This window comes from Asterias amurensis, chromosome 11, assembly GCF_032118995.1.
Source record: "Asterias amurensis chromosome 11, ASM3211899v1".
Classification (NCBI taxonomy): Eukaryota; Metazoa; Echinodermata; class Asteroidea; order Forcipulatida; family Asteriidae; genus Asterias; species Asterias amurensis.
Window position 1 is genome coordinate 7,769,064 of NC_092658.1, and position 17,979 is coordinate 7,787,042.

General features: G+C 41.9%; 1 protein-coding gene and 1 pseudogene across 2 annotated transcripts; both read right to left on the reverse strand.

Annotated features, from left to right (window-relative positions):
* Window positions 1-71: 71 nt before the first annotated feature.
* Window positions 72-7,478, reverse strand: LOC139944521 (uncharacterized). Of its 2 annotated transcripts, none has more exons than XM_071941563.1 (3): window positions 7,366-7,478; window positions 4,182-4,899; window positions 72-2,853 (listed from the first exon to the last, which is right to left on the reverse strand). In XM_071941563.1, exons 2-3 carry the CDS (start codon window positions 4,805-4,807, stop codon window positions 2,769-2,771), a joined length of 711 nt encoding a protein of 236 aa, XP_071797664.1. In that variant the 5' UTR covers window positions 4,808-4,899; window positions 7,366-7,478; the 3' UTR covers window positions 72-2,768. The 2 variants fall into 2 exon arrangements, with proteins under 2 accessions (XP_071797664.1, XP_071797665.1); XM_071941564.1 differs by having other exon boundaries at window positions 7,269-7,447.
* LOC139944161 (uncharacterized) lies at window positions 4,879-12,717 on the reverse strand (annotated as a pseudogene).
* Window positions 12,718-17,979: the final 5,262 nt, after the last annotated feature.

Here is a 17,979-nt window from a genome sequence, read left to right on the forward strand (position 1 = left end):
AAAGCATCCAAAAGTTATCACAATAAAATAGGCCTAAACATGTTTTTGTAATTTTTCTATACTATATATAATTTTTGTTTCTCCTGAAGGCACTTTGAGCACTCTTTGGCTAGTGGACATAAAAAGCTTTGTTAAATACTATTAAAAAGAAAACTTTTAAGAAAATATTCTCTCGACCATGGTCAAGTATCTTAAGCCACGTTCCCATTGGACTTACCGCCGCAAATTGCAAACAGTCTGTAACTTACCGGGGTGGTAAATTACGGCTGAACAGAAGAGGCCAATTCGAGTAGCATTAACTTAACAATGTTAACTTAACGGGCCGCAAATGCGATTGCACAATTCCGGTAACTGAACAATACTGTCACATGATTTCCGTTATCTGGTCAGGAATGGTGACCTAGGTGACCTAGCATGTAACCTACACTCCCTAGTTTAAGTTACCAGACCAAAAAGTCCAATTCGAACGCGGCTGTAGACCAGATCCATGTTTCCTTTGTCTGTGTGTGCTCTGTTTTTAGGAGGGGGCACCTCAAGATGAATTATTTTTGCAATATTCTTGTTACAATCTAACAAATAGAATTTCAGATAAATATTTAAAAACAAATTACAGTTTTGTTTAGAGTATGAAGCTTCCTTTAACTAAAAATAAAGAGTCTAAATAGTTCTAGGCTTTATCATAGACACTATGGTAAAATTTCAGTGAGCACTTCTCTTTAACTATTTTTATTATTATTAATATTTATTCGGTAATAATTTAAAAATGAGATGCAAGGTACAACATTTCAGATACAATTTACTATATATTGAGAGAAATAAGTAATAATTTATGTACAATTTAAAATATTTGCGACACCAAGTACAAATTGGAAACCAAAAATCATTACTGATGTTGAAATAGAAACAGTAAAACTAACAGATCAAGCAAAAACAGCAAAAACAATGAGGCAAGGAAGCCCATTATAGGATGGCAACTCACAAGGATAAATAAAAGTAAGCCTAGCTACTGCGACAAGAATCCAAAAGCCTTTAAATCCAATCTTAAAAATGAGTAATGAATGTTTAAAGACACTGGACACTATTGGTAATTGGCAAAGACCGGTCTTCTCACTTGGTGTATCTCAACATGAATACAATAACCTGTGAAAGTTTAAACTCAACTGGTCGTCGAAGTTGCACAATAATAATGAAAGAAAAAACACCCTTGTCATACGAAGGTGTGTGCTTTCAGATGCTTGATTTTGAGATCTCAAACTCAAATTCGTGGAATTTTACATCTTTCTCAAAAACTACACGCTTCAGAGGGAGCCGTTTCTCACAATGTTTTATAGACGATGTGACCTCTGACATCACACGAAACCATAACATGATTCGCGCGCATACCGCCAGGCAAAACCTTTGTGTTTTGGCAGCCAGCTAGAAAGTGTACGCAAACTTACTGTGACTGCGCAACTCGGTGCCCGGCGAAACATGACGTATATAGTGTTTTGTCAACAGAGGGCGGTTTGAATGTAAATATAGGTCACATCGCCTATACTATCAACCTCTCCCCATTACTCCTTATCAAGTAAGGTTTAATGCTAATAATTACTTTGAGTAATTACCAATAGTGTCCACTGCCTTTAAAACAAATAATAAATGAAAGAAACTAAAAGAACGATTTTGAAAATTCTCCTTTTAAGTGGCGCTAAGAGCTTGTATATAGCTACAATCTCACTCATGTTCAAAATACCTCAGCCAGAATCTACATTTTGATACAGGATCTTTGTTCACTGCTAAAATGAATTCATAGCAACAAGGGGATAATGTTCTCGAACCCAGCAGGGACTTTAAACTGTGTCAAAGTTAACTAACTCTGTCCTGGTAGGCCACTTTTTAATGTTTCAGGGATCTGTTCATTGCAACTAGTTAGTATAAAAGCTGTCAAAACAGAGTCATGGCATGCAGTTAGGGATTATGATAGGCCGTCCAAAAACATCCCTGGATGAATAAAGTAAAGTCGGTCCAGAGCCAACATGACTCATCAGGCTGGTGTTTCTATCCCGTTTCTTTGGCATTTTTTGACAACAGAGAATTTGTAAATCGCAATTTGTACCCCTGGTTTAAATAAAGTAATTATACTAAAGGACAATTTAAGTGTTGCAACTGACCTGGGCCTAATTTCATAAAGCCTGTAAGCACAAAAACTTGCTAAGCACAAAAAAGTATCGATTTAAAACAGAAAGAGGTTACCAGCAAAAATTACGTTTGTATTGCTGTGTGGCTGGTATCCTGCTAAATTTTTGCGGAGTAAAGACATTTGTCAAGCAGTATTTTTTTGCTCAACAGCTTCAAGAAATTGGGCCAAGGGCAGAATTCCAACCCACATTCTGTACATTATTGAGTTTGAGTCAACAACCTTTGACAAACACCCCCTCCCCAAATGCAATAGACCATTTGATATCATGATTCTATAAGTTATCACACAAGCGCAAATAGAATACGGAAAAATATAGTGTTCTGCATCCCATATCCAACGAGGCAGAAGGATTAGTTGGATATGGGCGCAGAGGCGTTACATTTTCCGTATTTCCACGAGCACGCGTGTGATAACGTATTTATCTTCAAGCAAAGTTGGCGCGTGACATAGAACACACGAGACGCAACTAGTGATATTAGCCGTGAAATATAGGTTTTTATCACCACTCCATTCTGCGAATCTGATTGGAGGATTAGCGCGTACTTGAAGATAAAAAACAATACAGGTGTCCCCATTGTTAGATTATTACCTATTTTTTGAAAGTGTCATCATAGGATGGGGGTGGGGCTGACGGTTCCTTTGCCTCAATGTTGGGTTGCTCAGGATATGGTGCTCTGGGGAAATAACAAAGAAAGCCATTGAGCGAGGAATGTGGTAAAATGAAAGGAAAAACAGCAATTTCAGCAACTACACACATAAACTATCAATGTGAGATGGGGAAGTTTTTTAAAGAGTGGGTAGATTTGTGGACAAGCAGTCAAGCACATCAGACTCGAGCTTTTGTGTTTCTGATGAGCGTGTGTGTGTGAGTGTGGGGTTCGAGTCCCAGTCTTGACACTTAAGAAAGTCACTATTGGCCAACCACTTCGCTTTATCCTTCAGATGGGACAAAGAGTCAATAAGTCATTATTGTGTGTAGACTCGTGGACAAGTCGTTAATGGTCTGCCAGGGTGAGATAGCCGAGTTGTGGCGGTGCCCTCGCTAGATCACTGCTCTCGCGCCAACTGCTGGTTGCCGGGACCGTAGTCGTAAGAGCAGTAGTCTCGCGGGGCCACAGCAGTCTTGCGAGAAAACTCAGGACAGACTTGTCCACAAGTCTAATTTGTGTGAGTGATGACTGTAGCAGTATGCCATAAGCATACTGACTCAAGTCTAGTGTTTACTTCCCATAATGCATTGTGTCACCTTATAACATGGCCGCCCCCATGTAACAGTCAACTCTCATTATCTGGAATAAAGCTTGACTTATAATCATAACATACGAAGTTGTATCATCTTACAATGACTGTAAAACAATTAATACTAAAACCTTAACATGATCTCTTTCAGATGTGAAAAAGTAGGCTCTGTAATAGCGTCGTATTGCATCAAAAAATAGTAACCAATTATTAAAAGTAAAATATGATTGGAAGATTTATTATCATGGTCATTCAACCCTTAATCCATTGTGCAAAAGAATTATTAGAGTCCTGAATAGAAAAAAAAAACAGTGATTATGGAAGTTATCAGTTATATGAAAGCAAGCTTCAAAATGATCATTCTACAACCCAATTATTTAAAAACCAAATTGGTAGATCAATCATTATGTTGTTTGTTTATAACGCAGATTAAAAGGTTCCCCCTTTTCCCCTCAAAATAACTCAAAAATTAATCAAATTATCTCAAAAAATGTGTAGTATAAATATTGTTATTTTTTTTTATCTGGTAGTTTACATGGCCTGACTGGGTGTGTATGGACAATATTCTTAAATTCATGTGCATTTTTTCTTTTGCAATATTTGTGCTTTTTAAACTTGTGCGAGTAATGAAATTTCTTCTTTTTTTGGAGAGTAATAAAATTAAATGTCTTATAAAGTCTAGTATTTAATTGAACAGAATCTGTGCATGGTGCAACATATACCTTTCCTCTATTCCGAGCCCATTTTTGTAAATTAAACTTACTGAGTTGGGGTTGGGTAGGGAGTACCAGCTTGCGGATATTGTACAGGAGGAACTTGCGGATACTGTGCAGGAGGAACTTGCGGATATTGTACTGGAGGAACTTGCGGATACTCTTGGGGTTGTACTTGCCAAGCTTGTGGCTGTCCTTGATGAACAGGCGGCCCCTGGTAGCTATTTACTGCCCCAGGGCCATAAACGCCAGTTGCCCCCACCGCTGGCGGATGGACGATAGCCGACTGTGTCCCTGACGAGTTAAATCCAAGAGTTCTGATCAAAGCTGATTGTTGGGTCGCATTTTTCTTCTCCTTTTCCTGCTTCTGCCACCGCATGAAAAATATGACGGTGAAAATGGCACAGATGACACCAATAACGAACATGATGGCACCTGGGGCTACTAAAAAAGTGCTGTGGCCACCTAACAATATGGCTCCCCCGGCTAGTCCGAAGAACAAGGCGAACATACAAAAGCCCGTTCCCAAGATCATGGAAGGCTTCCCGGCATTACGAGTCTGGGGTACGTGTATGGGAGGAAGGGCACCTTGGGGTGGGGCACCTTGGAATGGGGCACCTTGGAATGGGGCACCTTGGGGTGGGGCACCTTGGGGTGGGGCATCTTGGGGCATCATATCCGTCTGGAGTTTCTTAGTGGTTGGATGAACAAAGTTGAGTAGGCCTACATCAAACGTTCACCGACACTCTACAAGAAGGCCTGAAGTAGCTTCAAAAGAGAGAAAAACATGATCATCATTGCAATATAATCTCATCATAATAACATTTATTAATTGTGTGGTACGGTGTCTAAATGCAGCGACAGAACTTCATCAGGCTGCCATCATCTCTGTCAACTGCCCTGTAATAGAGTATCACTGCATGACTTTTCCAATATACACAACTTGCACCAGTAGTTAAATCTGATGCCTTTTTTGTTTAAAGCGGTGGACACTATTGATAATTACTCAAAATAATTATTAGCATAAAACCTTTCTTGGTGATGAGTAATGGGGAGATGTTGATAGTATAAAACATTGTGAGCAATGGCTCCCTTTGAAGTGCCATAGTTTTCGAGAAAGAAGCAACTTTCCACGAATTTGGTTTTGAGACCTCAGATTTAGAACTTGAGGTCTTGAAATCAACCATCTAAACGCACACAACTTTGTGTGACATGGGTGTTCTTTCTTTCATTATTATCTCGCAAGTTCGATGACCGACTGAGCCGATTGAGGTTTGTTATTTTATGCATGTTGAGACACACCAACTGTGAAGGCTAGTGTTTGACAATTACCAATAATGTCCATTGCCTTTAATGGGCTTAAAGGGCTTCAAGGCATTTGGTATAAATGTACATTATGATAATAGATTGCCGGCAAGAACCCCCCCCCCCCCCCCACCACAAAAAAAGCTGTCCCCTTTATTAACTGCTAGTGCCAAGTTTAACAGATGTTAAATTTGCATCGGGGATAGAATATATAGGCCTATTCATTTTGGTTTTAAAATACCCTTCTAGGATATGTACATTGTGATAATAGTTGGCCGGCAAGAACCCCCCCCCCCCCCAACCACAAAAAAAGCTGTCCCCTTTATTAACTGCTAGTGCTAAGTTTAATAGATGTTAAATTTGCATCGGGGATAGAATATATAGGCCTATTCATTTTGGTTTTAAAATACCCTTCTAGGATATGTACATTGTGATAATAGATTGCCGGCAAGACCCCCCCCCCAACCTCAAAAAAAGCTGTCCCCTTTATTAACTGCTAGTGCTAAGTTTAATAGATGTTAAATTTGCATCGGGGATAGAATATATAGGCCTATTCATTTTGGTTTTAAAATACCCTTCTAGGATATGTACATTGTGATAATAGATTGCCGGCAAGAACCCCCCCCCCCCCCAACCACAAAAAAAGCTGTCCCCTTTATTAACTGCTAGTGCTAAGTTTAATAGATGTAAAATTTGCATCGGGGATAGAATATATAGGCCTATCCATTTTGGTTTTAAAATACCCTTCTAGGATATGTAATAGGATTAGAACTGCCTCTGTAGCTTTATGGTGCAATCTCGGTGGTCTAGTTGATACCACACTGCACTAGCATGTTGCAAAGGTCAGGTGTTTGAATCCCACCCAAGTAATATGCCTAGTGATTTTGTTGACAAAACTCGGGAAAGTACTGAGTAAACAGTGTTATAACACCCCTTGCAAGTATTCTGCCTGCTCATTGGTTTAGAGCGCGTCACATGACATGTCTTAGTTTTGCTAGACGACGGCCGTGTGATAGTGCGTCGGTTTGCCATGCGCTAGTCCGAAGACTAGCACACGGCGCCGTGCGCTAGTCCGACAGACTAGCACACGGCGTGCAGTACCCAGACGTCCGTTGCGTGTATGAGGATGATAAATTAATAGTCTGTAACCATTTCGGATTGCACGACACTACATGCAGCACAGTAAGTAAAAGTGTTTGCAATCTGTATTCGCGTCGTCCGTGGATTGTAGCATTCAGGTCTGTAACTTAATAATAATAGTACAGTATTTAGAAATGTTTGGGGTGTTATAAAACAAATATTGACTGCTTTTACTCGTGCAATGGTTTAAAACTATGACTCCCTCGGTGATCCCTCGGTGATCCCTCGGTGATCCCCGGAGCGAAGCCTCCGCTACACCGTCGGGGGGAGGGTTACGTTAATGCAACCAGGTCATGTCCGTACTACGCTACGACCAATAATGACAAATTTCGAAACAATGAGCCTTTCTCATACAGCTAACAATGGCTTTATGGTCTAGCCATGGAGGAATTGGTCTATAGCTAGTCTAGCTAGTTATAAATAAGTTATTTCTATAAAAAATATGCCCAAGAGATTAGAATTAAGATAGAATACAACTACTACAACCCGCCAAGAATAGAACAACAATTTGCAAATAAAACTATAGTTGCGATAACGTTAGTTGCGATAACGTAACCCTCCTGCCGACGGCGTAGGAGGGTTACGTTATCGCAACTACGATAACGTTATAAAAATTGCAACTATTGTCCACACAACAAACAGCAATCAATGAGAGTGAGACCGAGTTCTGAGAGAGGTGACATGATACTTACTCCCTCATTAGATCTTAGTTAGAGTAGGAGATAGTGACCACCACCAGTACTCCGAAAATAATATACTGTACGTAAACTTTACACAGGCTAGACTTACTGTGTTCTCAAAGAATCGAATGGCTTCGACCATCTTCGACAAATAATATGTGAATAATGTGACTCATAGCAGCCGCAGCTACTGGTAACTGGCATATTTTATTGTATACAAACAAACCACGCCTCAAAAAGTACAACAGCGCCCTCTGTTTTCATTTTAGAGGAATCAATAGTGTCCTGTTTTCGTAATCTTTGCAACTATTAAAACAAAAGTTTGTATGGTGATTATAACCCAATACAGTAAAATTTATTACAATTCATAATATTTCAAATCATGACAGGGGTCCGGCATTTTAATCAAATTTGGGCCAAATTCTAAAATCTTAAGAGGGCCAGCATTTTACAGAATTTTGGTTAAAGATTTTGGTATGGTCAACTTTTTTTTTTTTTTTTTTTAAATGAAATCCAATTTTAATAGAGTTGCTGTTAATTTAATAATGAAAAACTCACAAGTTAGTCCAGTATTTATATCAAATTAAATTGTGGTCAAATATTGAACAAAATCAAAATGTGTACCGTTAACAATGTTTTATTCCAGCATTTTTGATTGAATTTGGGTCAAAATTTAAACAAATCACAAGGGGTAAGTCCAGAATTTAATCAATTGGGTCATTGAATGATCGATCCAGCATTTGTTATCAACTTTTTGTCAAAATGTGGAATACTCACAAGGAGCAAGTTCAGCATATTTGAATCAAATTAGGGCCACTCTTGAAATTGTGATATTATGCTCTTAGATGTTGCAGTATGTGCTTTACTGATGCCTTTGTAGTTAACGAGGATATCAGCTTTATTCTGGGGAAATATTGATCTTTTTGGTTGTTTTTGAAAAGCCCTTCTGAATGGTACCAGAGTTCAAGTCAAACGAAATGGCTTCTTTTTGTTTTGGGGGCATATTAAAGGCACTGGACACTATTGGTAAATACTGAAAAAAAAAATTGTATCATACAAACTTACTTGGTAATGAGCAGTTGAGAGCTGTTGATAGTATAACACATTGAAAAATGGCTCCCTCTGATGTAATGTAGTTTTTGAGAAAGAATTAATTTCTCACTTAAGTATTTGCAGTGAGTTCGAGACCTCAGCTGAGGTCTCAAAGTTCAAGGCATCAGAAAGAATACAAGGTCGTTTTTCCTTCCATTCTCTCGCAACTTGGACGACCAATGAATGTTCAAATTTTCACAGGTTTGTTATTTTATGCATTTAATGAGATACACCAAGTGACTGGTCTTTGACAATTGTCCAGTGGCTTTAAGTATGGTGAAATAAATCCAACAATAGTATTTTTTTTTAAATAACACATTTTAATAGACACATTTTATTTCTTCAAACAAAACATTCTCTAAACATTATACACAGAATTTGCTAAACAACTGCTCAGCAACAGATGGTTGTGCATTTTTGAAAATATAAAATATATAGAAAAAATATGGAATGAATAAGAATCAGTCATTCCTGCAGAAAACTGGAAGAGTGTATTTTTATTTCTAACTGGACGGATCAAAAAATTACTCTGAAAACCAACAAGAAGTTTTTATTATTTTAACGTTTGAACGGACGGATTGTCTTAAAATACATTAATTTTTATTAAAATATGTTTGGAAAATGCGCTGAGAACAGCTCTTTGGAAGCAAAAAATCACAAAAATGTAGTTTGCTGTGTGCCCTCAAGAAGATTTGGAGTAACCGTTTCTGCTGAACAAAAAGTACAACTCCATACACCAAAAAAAGCTTTTTTGAAAAGGGGAGTAAAAACACCCCAAAACAGTAGAGCGTAATTATTGGTTTTTGTTGCTAGAATTACTCCTGAGAAATAATTTTTTCCATTCCCATGCAAAATTTAACTTTCCTGATGACATTATAAACAAAGATACTTTATTCATACTCGTTTTTAAGGAAACACAGTTTTGAAGAGCAACAAACGGTAATTATTATTCAGGGCACACAACGATATTGTGATTATTGATTTATAAGTTGTATAACATGTACAAAACTGAAACCAACTTAAAAAGATTATGTATGAAATTCATACTGAATGAGCAAAATGATTAAGCATATGGACGGCATTTCTAACACAGAACAAATTAGGCATCAACTAAAAGAAGATAACCTTTTAAACGCAAATATTCAATTTGTACAATGAATGGTCCAAGTTTGTCCTTCAATATATATTTTTTTATGATTTCAACAAAGACAAAAAGTTAGCTCGAACAAACCACAAATATGGATGAAGTTTTCAAATGACTGCATCTTGAACACATTTAAGATTTTCTTTATTTTTTTACAAATATAAAACACACAAAAAAGTACCCATACATTTCTGGTAAAGAACTGCTACTGAAACCCATGTAAACATGGCCACCTTTCTTAATACCCCAACCACCTCACCCTCCAAAATCTTACTGCATGTTTTGTTTGATTTAGTTGGACTGAGGTTTGCACTTCTAAACTGATACATAATTACAAGGCATACCAACCACCTTATAGTTAGAGTTGAACAGTTGGGTGTTTAGTTTACCATATTGATGTTGGGTTTTATTAAAGAGCTACAAAGGATCCCAGTAAATGGCTCAAACCTAGGGTTAATTATTGCTTTTCAAATTTTCAAAATCGTCGACTCGTTAGAGTTGAACAGTTTGGGTGTTTAGTTTACCATATTAGCAGAGGCGCAACATTTTCCGTATTTTCACGAGCACGCGTGTGATAACGTATTTATCTTCAAGCAAAGTTGGCGCGTGACATAGAACACACGAGACGCAACTAGTGATATTAGCCGTGAAATATAGGTTTTTATCACCACTCCATTCTGCGAATCTGATTGGAGGATTAGCGCGTACTTGAAGATAAAAAACAATACAGGTGTCCCCATTGTTAGATTATTACCTATTTTTTGAAAGTGTCATCATAGGATGGGGGTGGGGCTGACGGTTCCTTTGCCTCAATGTTGGGTTGCTCAGGATATGGTGCTCTGGGGAAATAACAAAGAAAGCCATTGAGCGAGGAATGTGGTAAAATGAAAGGAAAAACAGCAATTTCAGCAACTACACACATAAACTATCAATGTGAGATGGGGAAGTTTTTTAGAGAGTGGGTAGATTTGTGGACAAGCAGTCAAGCACATCAGACTCAAGCTTTTGTGTTTCTGATGAGCGTGTGTGTGTGAGTGTGGGGTTCGAGTCCCAGTCTTGACACTTAAGAAAGTCACTATTGGCCAACCACTTCGCTTTATCCTTCAGATGGGACAAAGAGTCAATAAGTCATTATTGTGTGTAGACTCGTGGACAAGTCGTTAATGGTCTGCCAGGGTGAGATAGTCAAGTTGTGGCGGTGCCCTCGCTAGATCACTGCTCTCGCGCCAACTGCTGGTTGCCGGGACCGTAGTCGTAAGAGCAGTAGTCTTGCGGGGCCACAGCAGTCTTGCGAGAAAACTCAGGACAGACTTGTCCACAAGTCTAATTTGTGTGAGTGATGACTGTAGCAGTATGCCATAAGCAGACTGACTCAAGTCTAGTGTTTACTTCCCATAATGCATTGTGTCACCTTATAACATGGCCGCCCCCATGTAACAGTCAACTCTCATTATCTGGAATAAAGCTTGACTTATAATCATAACATACGAAGTTGTATCATCTTACAATGACTGTAAAACAATTAATACTAAAACCTTAACATGATCTCTTTCAGATGTGAAAAAGTAGGCTCTGTAATAGCGTCGTATTGCATCAAAAAATAGTAACCAATTATTAAAAGTAAAATATGATTGGAAGATTTATTATCATGGTCATTCAACCCTTAATCCATTGTGCAAAAGAGTTATTAGAGTCCTGAATAGAAAAAAATAACAGTGATTATGGAAGTTATCAGTTATATGAAAGCAAGCTTCAAAATGATCATTCTATAACACAATTATTTAAAAACCAAATTGGTAGATCAATCATTATGTTGTTTGTTTATAACGCAGATTATGTCGTACTTTTTAACCAGTTTACAACAAAATTGTTTAGCAGTTAACATAGGAAATTGAGTGTTCCCCCTTTTCCCCTCAAAATAACTCAATAATTAATCAAATTATCTCAAAAAATGTGTAGTATAAATATTGTTATTTTTTTTTATCTGGTAGTTTACATGGCCTGACTGGGTGTGTATGGACAATATTCTTAAATTCATGTGCATTTTTTCTTTTGCAATATTTGTGCTTTTTAAACTTGTGCGAGTAATGACATCTCTTCTTTTTTTGGAGAGTAATAAAATTAAATGTCTTATAAAGTCTAGTATTTAATTGAACAGAATCTGTGCATGGTGCAACATATACCTTTCCTCTATTCCGAGCCCATTTTTGTAAATTAAACTTACTGAGTTGGGGTTGGGTAGGGAGCTCCAGCTTGCGGATATTGTACTGGAGGAACTTGCGGATACTGTGCAGGAGGAACTTGCGGATATTGTACTGGAGGAACTTGCGGATACTCTTGGGGTTGTACTTGCCAAGCTTGTGGCTGTCCTTGATGAACAGGCGACCCCTGGTAGCTATTTACTGCCCCAGGGCCATAAACGCCAGTTGCCCCCACCGCTGGCGGATGGACGATAGCCGACTGTGTCCCTGACGAGTTAAATCCAAGAGTTCTGATCAAAGCTGATTGTTGGGTCGCATTTTTCTTCTCCTTTTCCTGCTTCTGCCACCGCATGAAAAATATGACGGTGAAAATGGCACAGATGACACCAATAACGAACATGATGGCACCTGGAATTACTAAAACAGTGCCCTGGCCACCTAACAATATGGCTCCCCCGGCTAGTCCGAAGAACAAGGCGAACATACAAAGGCCCATTCCCAAGATCATGGAAGGCTTCCCGGCATTACGAGTCTGGGGTACGTGTATGGGAGGAAGGGCACCTTGGAATGGGGCACCTTGGGGTGGGGCACCTTGGGGTGGGGCACCTTGGGGTGGGGCACCTTGGGGTGGGGCACCTTGGGGTGGGGCACCTTGGAATGGGGCACCTTGGGGTGGGGCACCTTGGGGTGGGGCACCTTGGGGTGGGGCACCTTGGGGTGGGGCACCTTGGAGTGGGGCACCTTGGAATGGGGCACCTTGGAATGGGGCACCTTGGGGTGGGGCACCTTGGGGTGGGGCACCTTGGGGTGGGGCACCTTGGGGTGGGGCACCTTGGGGTGGGGCACCTTGGGGTGGGGCACCTTGGAATGGGGCACCTTGGGGTGGGGCACCTTGGGGTGGGGCACCTTGGGGTGGGGCACCTTGGGGTGGGGCACCTTGGGGTGGGGCACCTTGGAATGGGGCACCTTGGAATGGGGCACCTTGGGGTGGGGCACCTTGGGGTGGGGCACCTTGGGGCGTCATATCCGTCTGGAGTTTCTTAGTGGTTGGATGAACAAAGTTGAGTAGGCCTACATCAAACGTTCACCGACACTCTACAAGAAGGCCTGAAGTAGCTTCAAAAGAGAGAAAAACATGATCATCATTGCAATAGAATCTCATCATGATAACATTTATAATTGTGTGGTTGGAAATGCAGCAACAGAACTTCATCAGGCTGCCATCATCTCTGTCAACTGCCCTGTAAGTGTAATAGAGTATCACTGCATTACTTTTCCAATAAAACTTGCACCCGTAGTTAAATCTGATGCCTTTTTTGTTTAATGACTAAGGGCTTCAAGGCATTTGGTAAAAATGTACATTTTGATAATAGATTGCCGGCAAGAACCCCCCCCCCCCCCCACCCTCAAAAAAAGCTGTCCCCTTTATTAACTACTAGTGCTAAGTTTAATAGATGTTAAATTTGCATCGGGGATAGAATATATAGGCCTATTCATTTTGGTTTTAAATTACCCTTCTAGGATATGTAATAGGATTAGAACTGCCTCTGTAGCTTTATGGTGCAATCTCGGTGGTCTAGTTGATACGACACTGCACTAGCATTGCAAAGGTCAGGTGTTTGATTCCCACCCGAGTAATATGCCTGTGATTTTGATGACAAAACTCGGGAAAGTACTGAGTAAACAGTGCTAACACATATCGGTGCATATGGGTAAAACAAAAATGCTGATATGTATTACTGCTATGCTGCTATGTCACTTTTAGAAATTGAAGAAAAAAAGAACATTTTTACCCCAAAATGCCTAACTAAATAATATTATCACAATAAAAGTTACTTGGAAAAAATGTATACTTCAGGAGAGATCACTTTGTGAAGATGCAATGTCACACGCACGAGCCTGAGTGAATTGTTCTGTTGCGCTTTGTATGTCGTTGGTAAAAAGGCATATTCGAGACAGGTCACTCTGTGAAAATACAAACAATTTAAATGATAAATCCAAATGACAAAAGCATCTTTCATGGTCTTTCTTGGTAGAACATAAGCAGTCCAGTCCGGGCTAAATTTCATAGAGCTGCTTTAAACCCTCTGTCTGAGCAGCCCACAAATTAATATGCATTATGCTGGAACCACTGACTGGGTACAATCAGAAGGCAGACAGACTGAATTACGGGTAATAACTGTTGGGGGTACAATTCTTGTTCTAAATGGTCTGCTGAACAGTATTGTGGCGGAACAGGGTGTAAGTTGAGTGTAGTTGGTGGACTGTGGCCAGTCTACTGCGCCTTTTCTGCGTCGCGTGGGGTCTGCGCGTTGGCTATAAAACAGGCGGCGCTGAAGGCATGCTCTCTCTCTCTCTGCGGCGTGCTGTGTTATCTGATCTCGAAGTTTATCTCTCCACGTGTTGCTCTTGGGCTAGTCTAGCATTTAGGGAGTGAGGTTACGTGTTGCTGTGTTGTCGATGGATCGAGGATTGAACCGCCGACCGTATAGATAGAAGAGCGAGGTAACTAATAAGCTTGTGTACCGGAAATTTGGGAACGGGAGCGTGTGTTGTGTTTCCTTACGTGGGAACTGCGAATACTGAGGTTGTGTGAGGGCGAATAACCGCATCTCGGGTAGAGAAAACGGTTGAGTGTAGCCCGGGGAATTCACGACTTGTATGTGGTTCGGTGAGGCACATTGTTTATCGCTGGAAGGTTCCTGGGGAATTTCCCTCCTGCTTAGCTTTTGTGGGTTAGAAGTTACGCCGTGTGAGGCATAGTCTGTATTTGAGAAGATTGTGTAACTTGTATGAGGTGTGAGGTTCACCTGTCACTTGGGCCCACTTGTGTATAACTTTTGTATGAGGTTTAGTGCATTTATTGATTGCATTGACTAAGGGCCTGATATTATTATAAGGCGAGGTTATTGGGTTGTGTTGTGATTATAAACCTGTGAATTATCTATTGATTATTGTACTTGAAATAAACCATTTAATTGTGCCTTGGAACCTATGAATCCTCGTGAGGTTATTTGAGGTTTCCTAACTGCTCGTTTATAATTTGAGGTTAATCTAAGTCTAGGTGGTGGTAAATCTCCACCAAACGAACCGCCCGCAGGCTTTAGCCGCCGCTCGTTATTAGTCCCCCCCTGGTGTTTGGGTAGCCGCTCACCTGAGCACCAGGGCTCATAAATATATTTTGGGGTGTGATAATTAACCCGGGAGTCGGTGTCCCCGTCGAACGAGACCAGACCTTTTGGCCCCAACCCCCGGTCCCGCCACAAATGGTGTCAGAAGTGGGATTCCTAGACTTGATTTTCCTGTAGATATTTTTGAGCAATTGTAATTTTGAGGTGCATTATTTTAAGGTTTATCTTGTACATGTTTGGTGAACCTCTCTGAGGTACACGTTTGAGGTTTACTGTAGAGATTGTCGTAGTGAGAGACAACCTGGTATGAGTGGAAGGAGAGAACCAGATAGGGTCACCTCTAGAGGTGTGGATGAACAGGGTTCTTTCCAAGATGAACTGTGTCGCTCCAGAATGGAGGTGCAGTGGTTAAAGTGGGAGAGAGAACGGTTGGCGGCCGAACTGGAGGCCGCAAGGCGGAAGGGTCAGCCCGAGGGCATGGAAGAGGGTTCCCTTAGAGTAAGGGATCGTCCTTCGTGCGAGGCCGACACGGAAATATTCTTTAAGTTGCCAGAGGATACCGCCGACTTTGCCTCATTAAAGGCACGGCAAGTTTCCAGTGTTGGGATGTCCCCTGAGTTGGTTGAAAGGGGTGAAAGGCATGTTGGGAGTACACCTCATCAGAGGTCTATCCCCTTTCCGTCGCACAGTTCAAATACGAACCCTTTTCTAAACACCGAGGTTCAGTCGGCCACTGAACGAGGTTTGCACAATGAGGTTTTGAGTTTTTTGACTCATCCTTATGTGGAGAAAGAGGGTCCCGGAAACAGTGAGGTTAGTAAACCTCATGCTGGTCCATGGCCACTCAAAAGAGAGGCAAGGTTGGTTGGGGATGAGGTTTCTTTTCAGCCTCAAGAGGACAGGCCCCGCCGTCCTACTATTACCCCCGACCGGTATAAGGGTAAGGTCCTTTGGACCGACTACCACAGGCATTTTGAGGCCTGTAAAAAGGTTAATCAGTGGAGCGATGAGCAAGCAGCCGAGTTTCTGGCTGCGAGCCTCCAGGCTGATGCGCTCCGAATCCTTGGCGATGGAGCAAAGAAGAAGTTCACCTATGGTGAACTGGTGAGGCTCCTTGAAAGGAGATTTGGCCCTGGTCAACAGGCCGAAAATTATTTGGTGGAGCTCAGGCATCGAAGACAGGGTGCGAAAGAAACTATTCAAGAGTTGGGACAGGCGGTCCGAGATTTGACTGTGAAGGCCTACCCTGAGATTTCTGAGGAGGCACGAGAGCGCCTCGGGAAAAACCATTTCATAGATGCTGTGGACAGTCAAGTGGTGAGAGAAGGCATTTATCGTGCGCGCCCAAAATCTTTGGATGAAGCCATCCAGGCTGCTCTCGAAACCGAAAGCATCGAAAGGGTTGAAAGTCAAAGAAGAGAGGAACGTAGGCCTGCCAAGTTTGCAAGGGCCGTTGACTCTGGCACCGAACAGCGTCTCCAGGAATTGGAGGGCAGTGCTAGTGAGCAGTTGAAAAAGATGGACATGGTTGTGGAGTTATTGTTTGAATTGACCAAAAAAGGCCCAGGCTGGAACAGTCGAGGTGATAAACCTCAAGGGTTTTCACAGAGGCCTGAGATGAGGAAGAGCCAGGGTGTGAGGTGTTTCAATTGCGGAGAGCTTGGGCACTTCATACGGGAGTGCACTGAACCTCGAAAAAAAGCAGGGGCGTTCGGGAAACGCCGACCAGCCGACCGGGGGGCCCACGGAAAGGCTGGATGTACCCAAGGGTCCAAACGAGGAAGAGAAGAAGAACTAGATACAGCCAAGAAGAGGCGAGTTACAGAGGAAGAAGAGCCGGTGGCGACCCAATCTTTTTCTGTCCTTCGGCCTAGACTTGGGTTGTTTGTTAATGGATTGGTGAGGGGCACTAAATGCCGTTTTCTAGTCGACTCTGGCTCGACAGATACAGTAATTAGTGGTTCGGTGTACCATAGCATGGCCAAAGAACAGAGGCCGGTGCTGATCAACGAGGAGATTAATATTCGGCAGGTGGACGGCAGCCCGCTTGCCGTAATGGGTGTTGCCTCGGTGGATGTTCAGGTGGGTAAAACTGTCCATCAGGTTAAGGCAGTTTTCGCAGACATCAAGTGTATGGGTATACTTGGAATGGATTTCTTGTTGCCAACCCGTGGGAACTTAGATTTCCAGAGTCTTGAGTTGAGGTTGAATGGAGAACGAGTGAGGTGCACAAGTAGTGCAGGAGAGCCATTTGTTGGCAGGGTAGTTGTCGCGGAAACAACTGAAATAGCATCCGGACATGAGGCCGTGGTGCCTGGGTCGATTATTCATACTGGCGAGATACCACTTCGGTCTGCCATCATTGAGCCTGTTGAGGGTGGAGGCGAATTGGCCCAACGAGGTTTAGTTTTAGCCAGATCATTGGTTAAACCTCAGGGTGAGGTATTACCGCTTCGAATCCTCAATCCCAGTGATGATGCACGGGTAGTGCGGAAGGGTACCACAGTCGGGACTGTTGAGGTTGAGTCGGTGGTTCCGCTGAGTCAGGTAGGTGCTGGTGAGGTTAATGACAACCTGCCTAAGCACTTGTACGACTTATATGAGAGGAGTAAGGTGAACCTCAGTGAGGATTACCACGAAGAGGTTGTAGTTGGTACTGAGGTTTCTATGCAACCTGAGACAATTGAGGTTCATGAGGAAGTTGTGGAAGACTCTGAACCTCCCGAGGCATTGGTTAGGGGCGTACTTGCTGAGCCACATATGCCTATGGGAGCAGTCAGGGAAGCACAACTAAGTGACCCTGGTATCAATTGGATTGTACGGGCAAAGGAGGAGTCGAGCAGTCGGCCTCTCTGGGAGGCTGTGTCGGACACCTCAAGGGTACACAAGACTCTGTGGTCTTTATGGGACCAGCTGGAAGTGCGAGACAATGTTTTATGTAGAAGCTGGGAGTCGGATGATGGAGGGTCGATCAGGTGGCGCATTGTGCTGCCAGAGAAGCTAAGGGAGATTGTCCTCCTAGAGTTACATGGTGGTCGGGCTAGTGGTCATTTGGGCGTTACAAAGACGCTGGCCAAGCTCAAACTGAGATATTACTGGCCGGGTATGGTCGCTGATGTGAGGTCGTTCATTAGACAGTGCATTCTGTGTGGGCA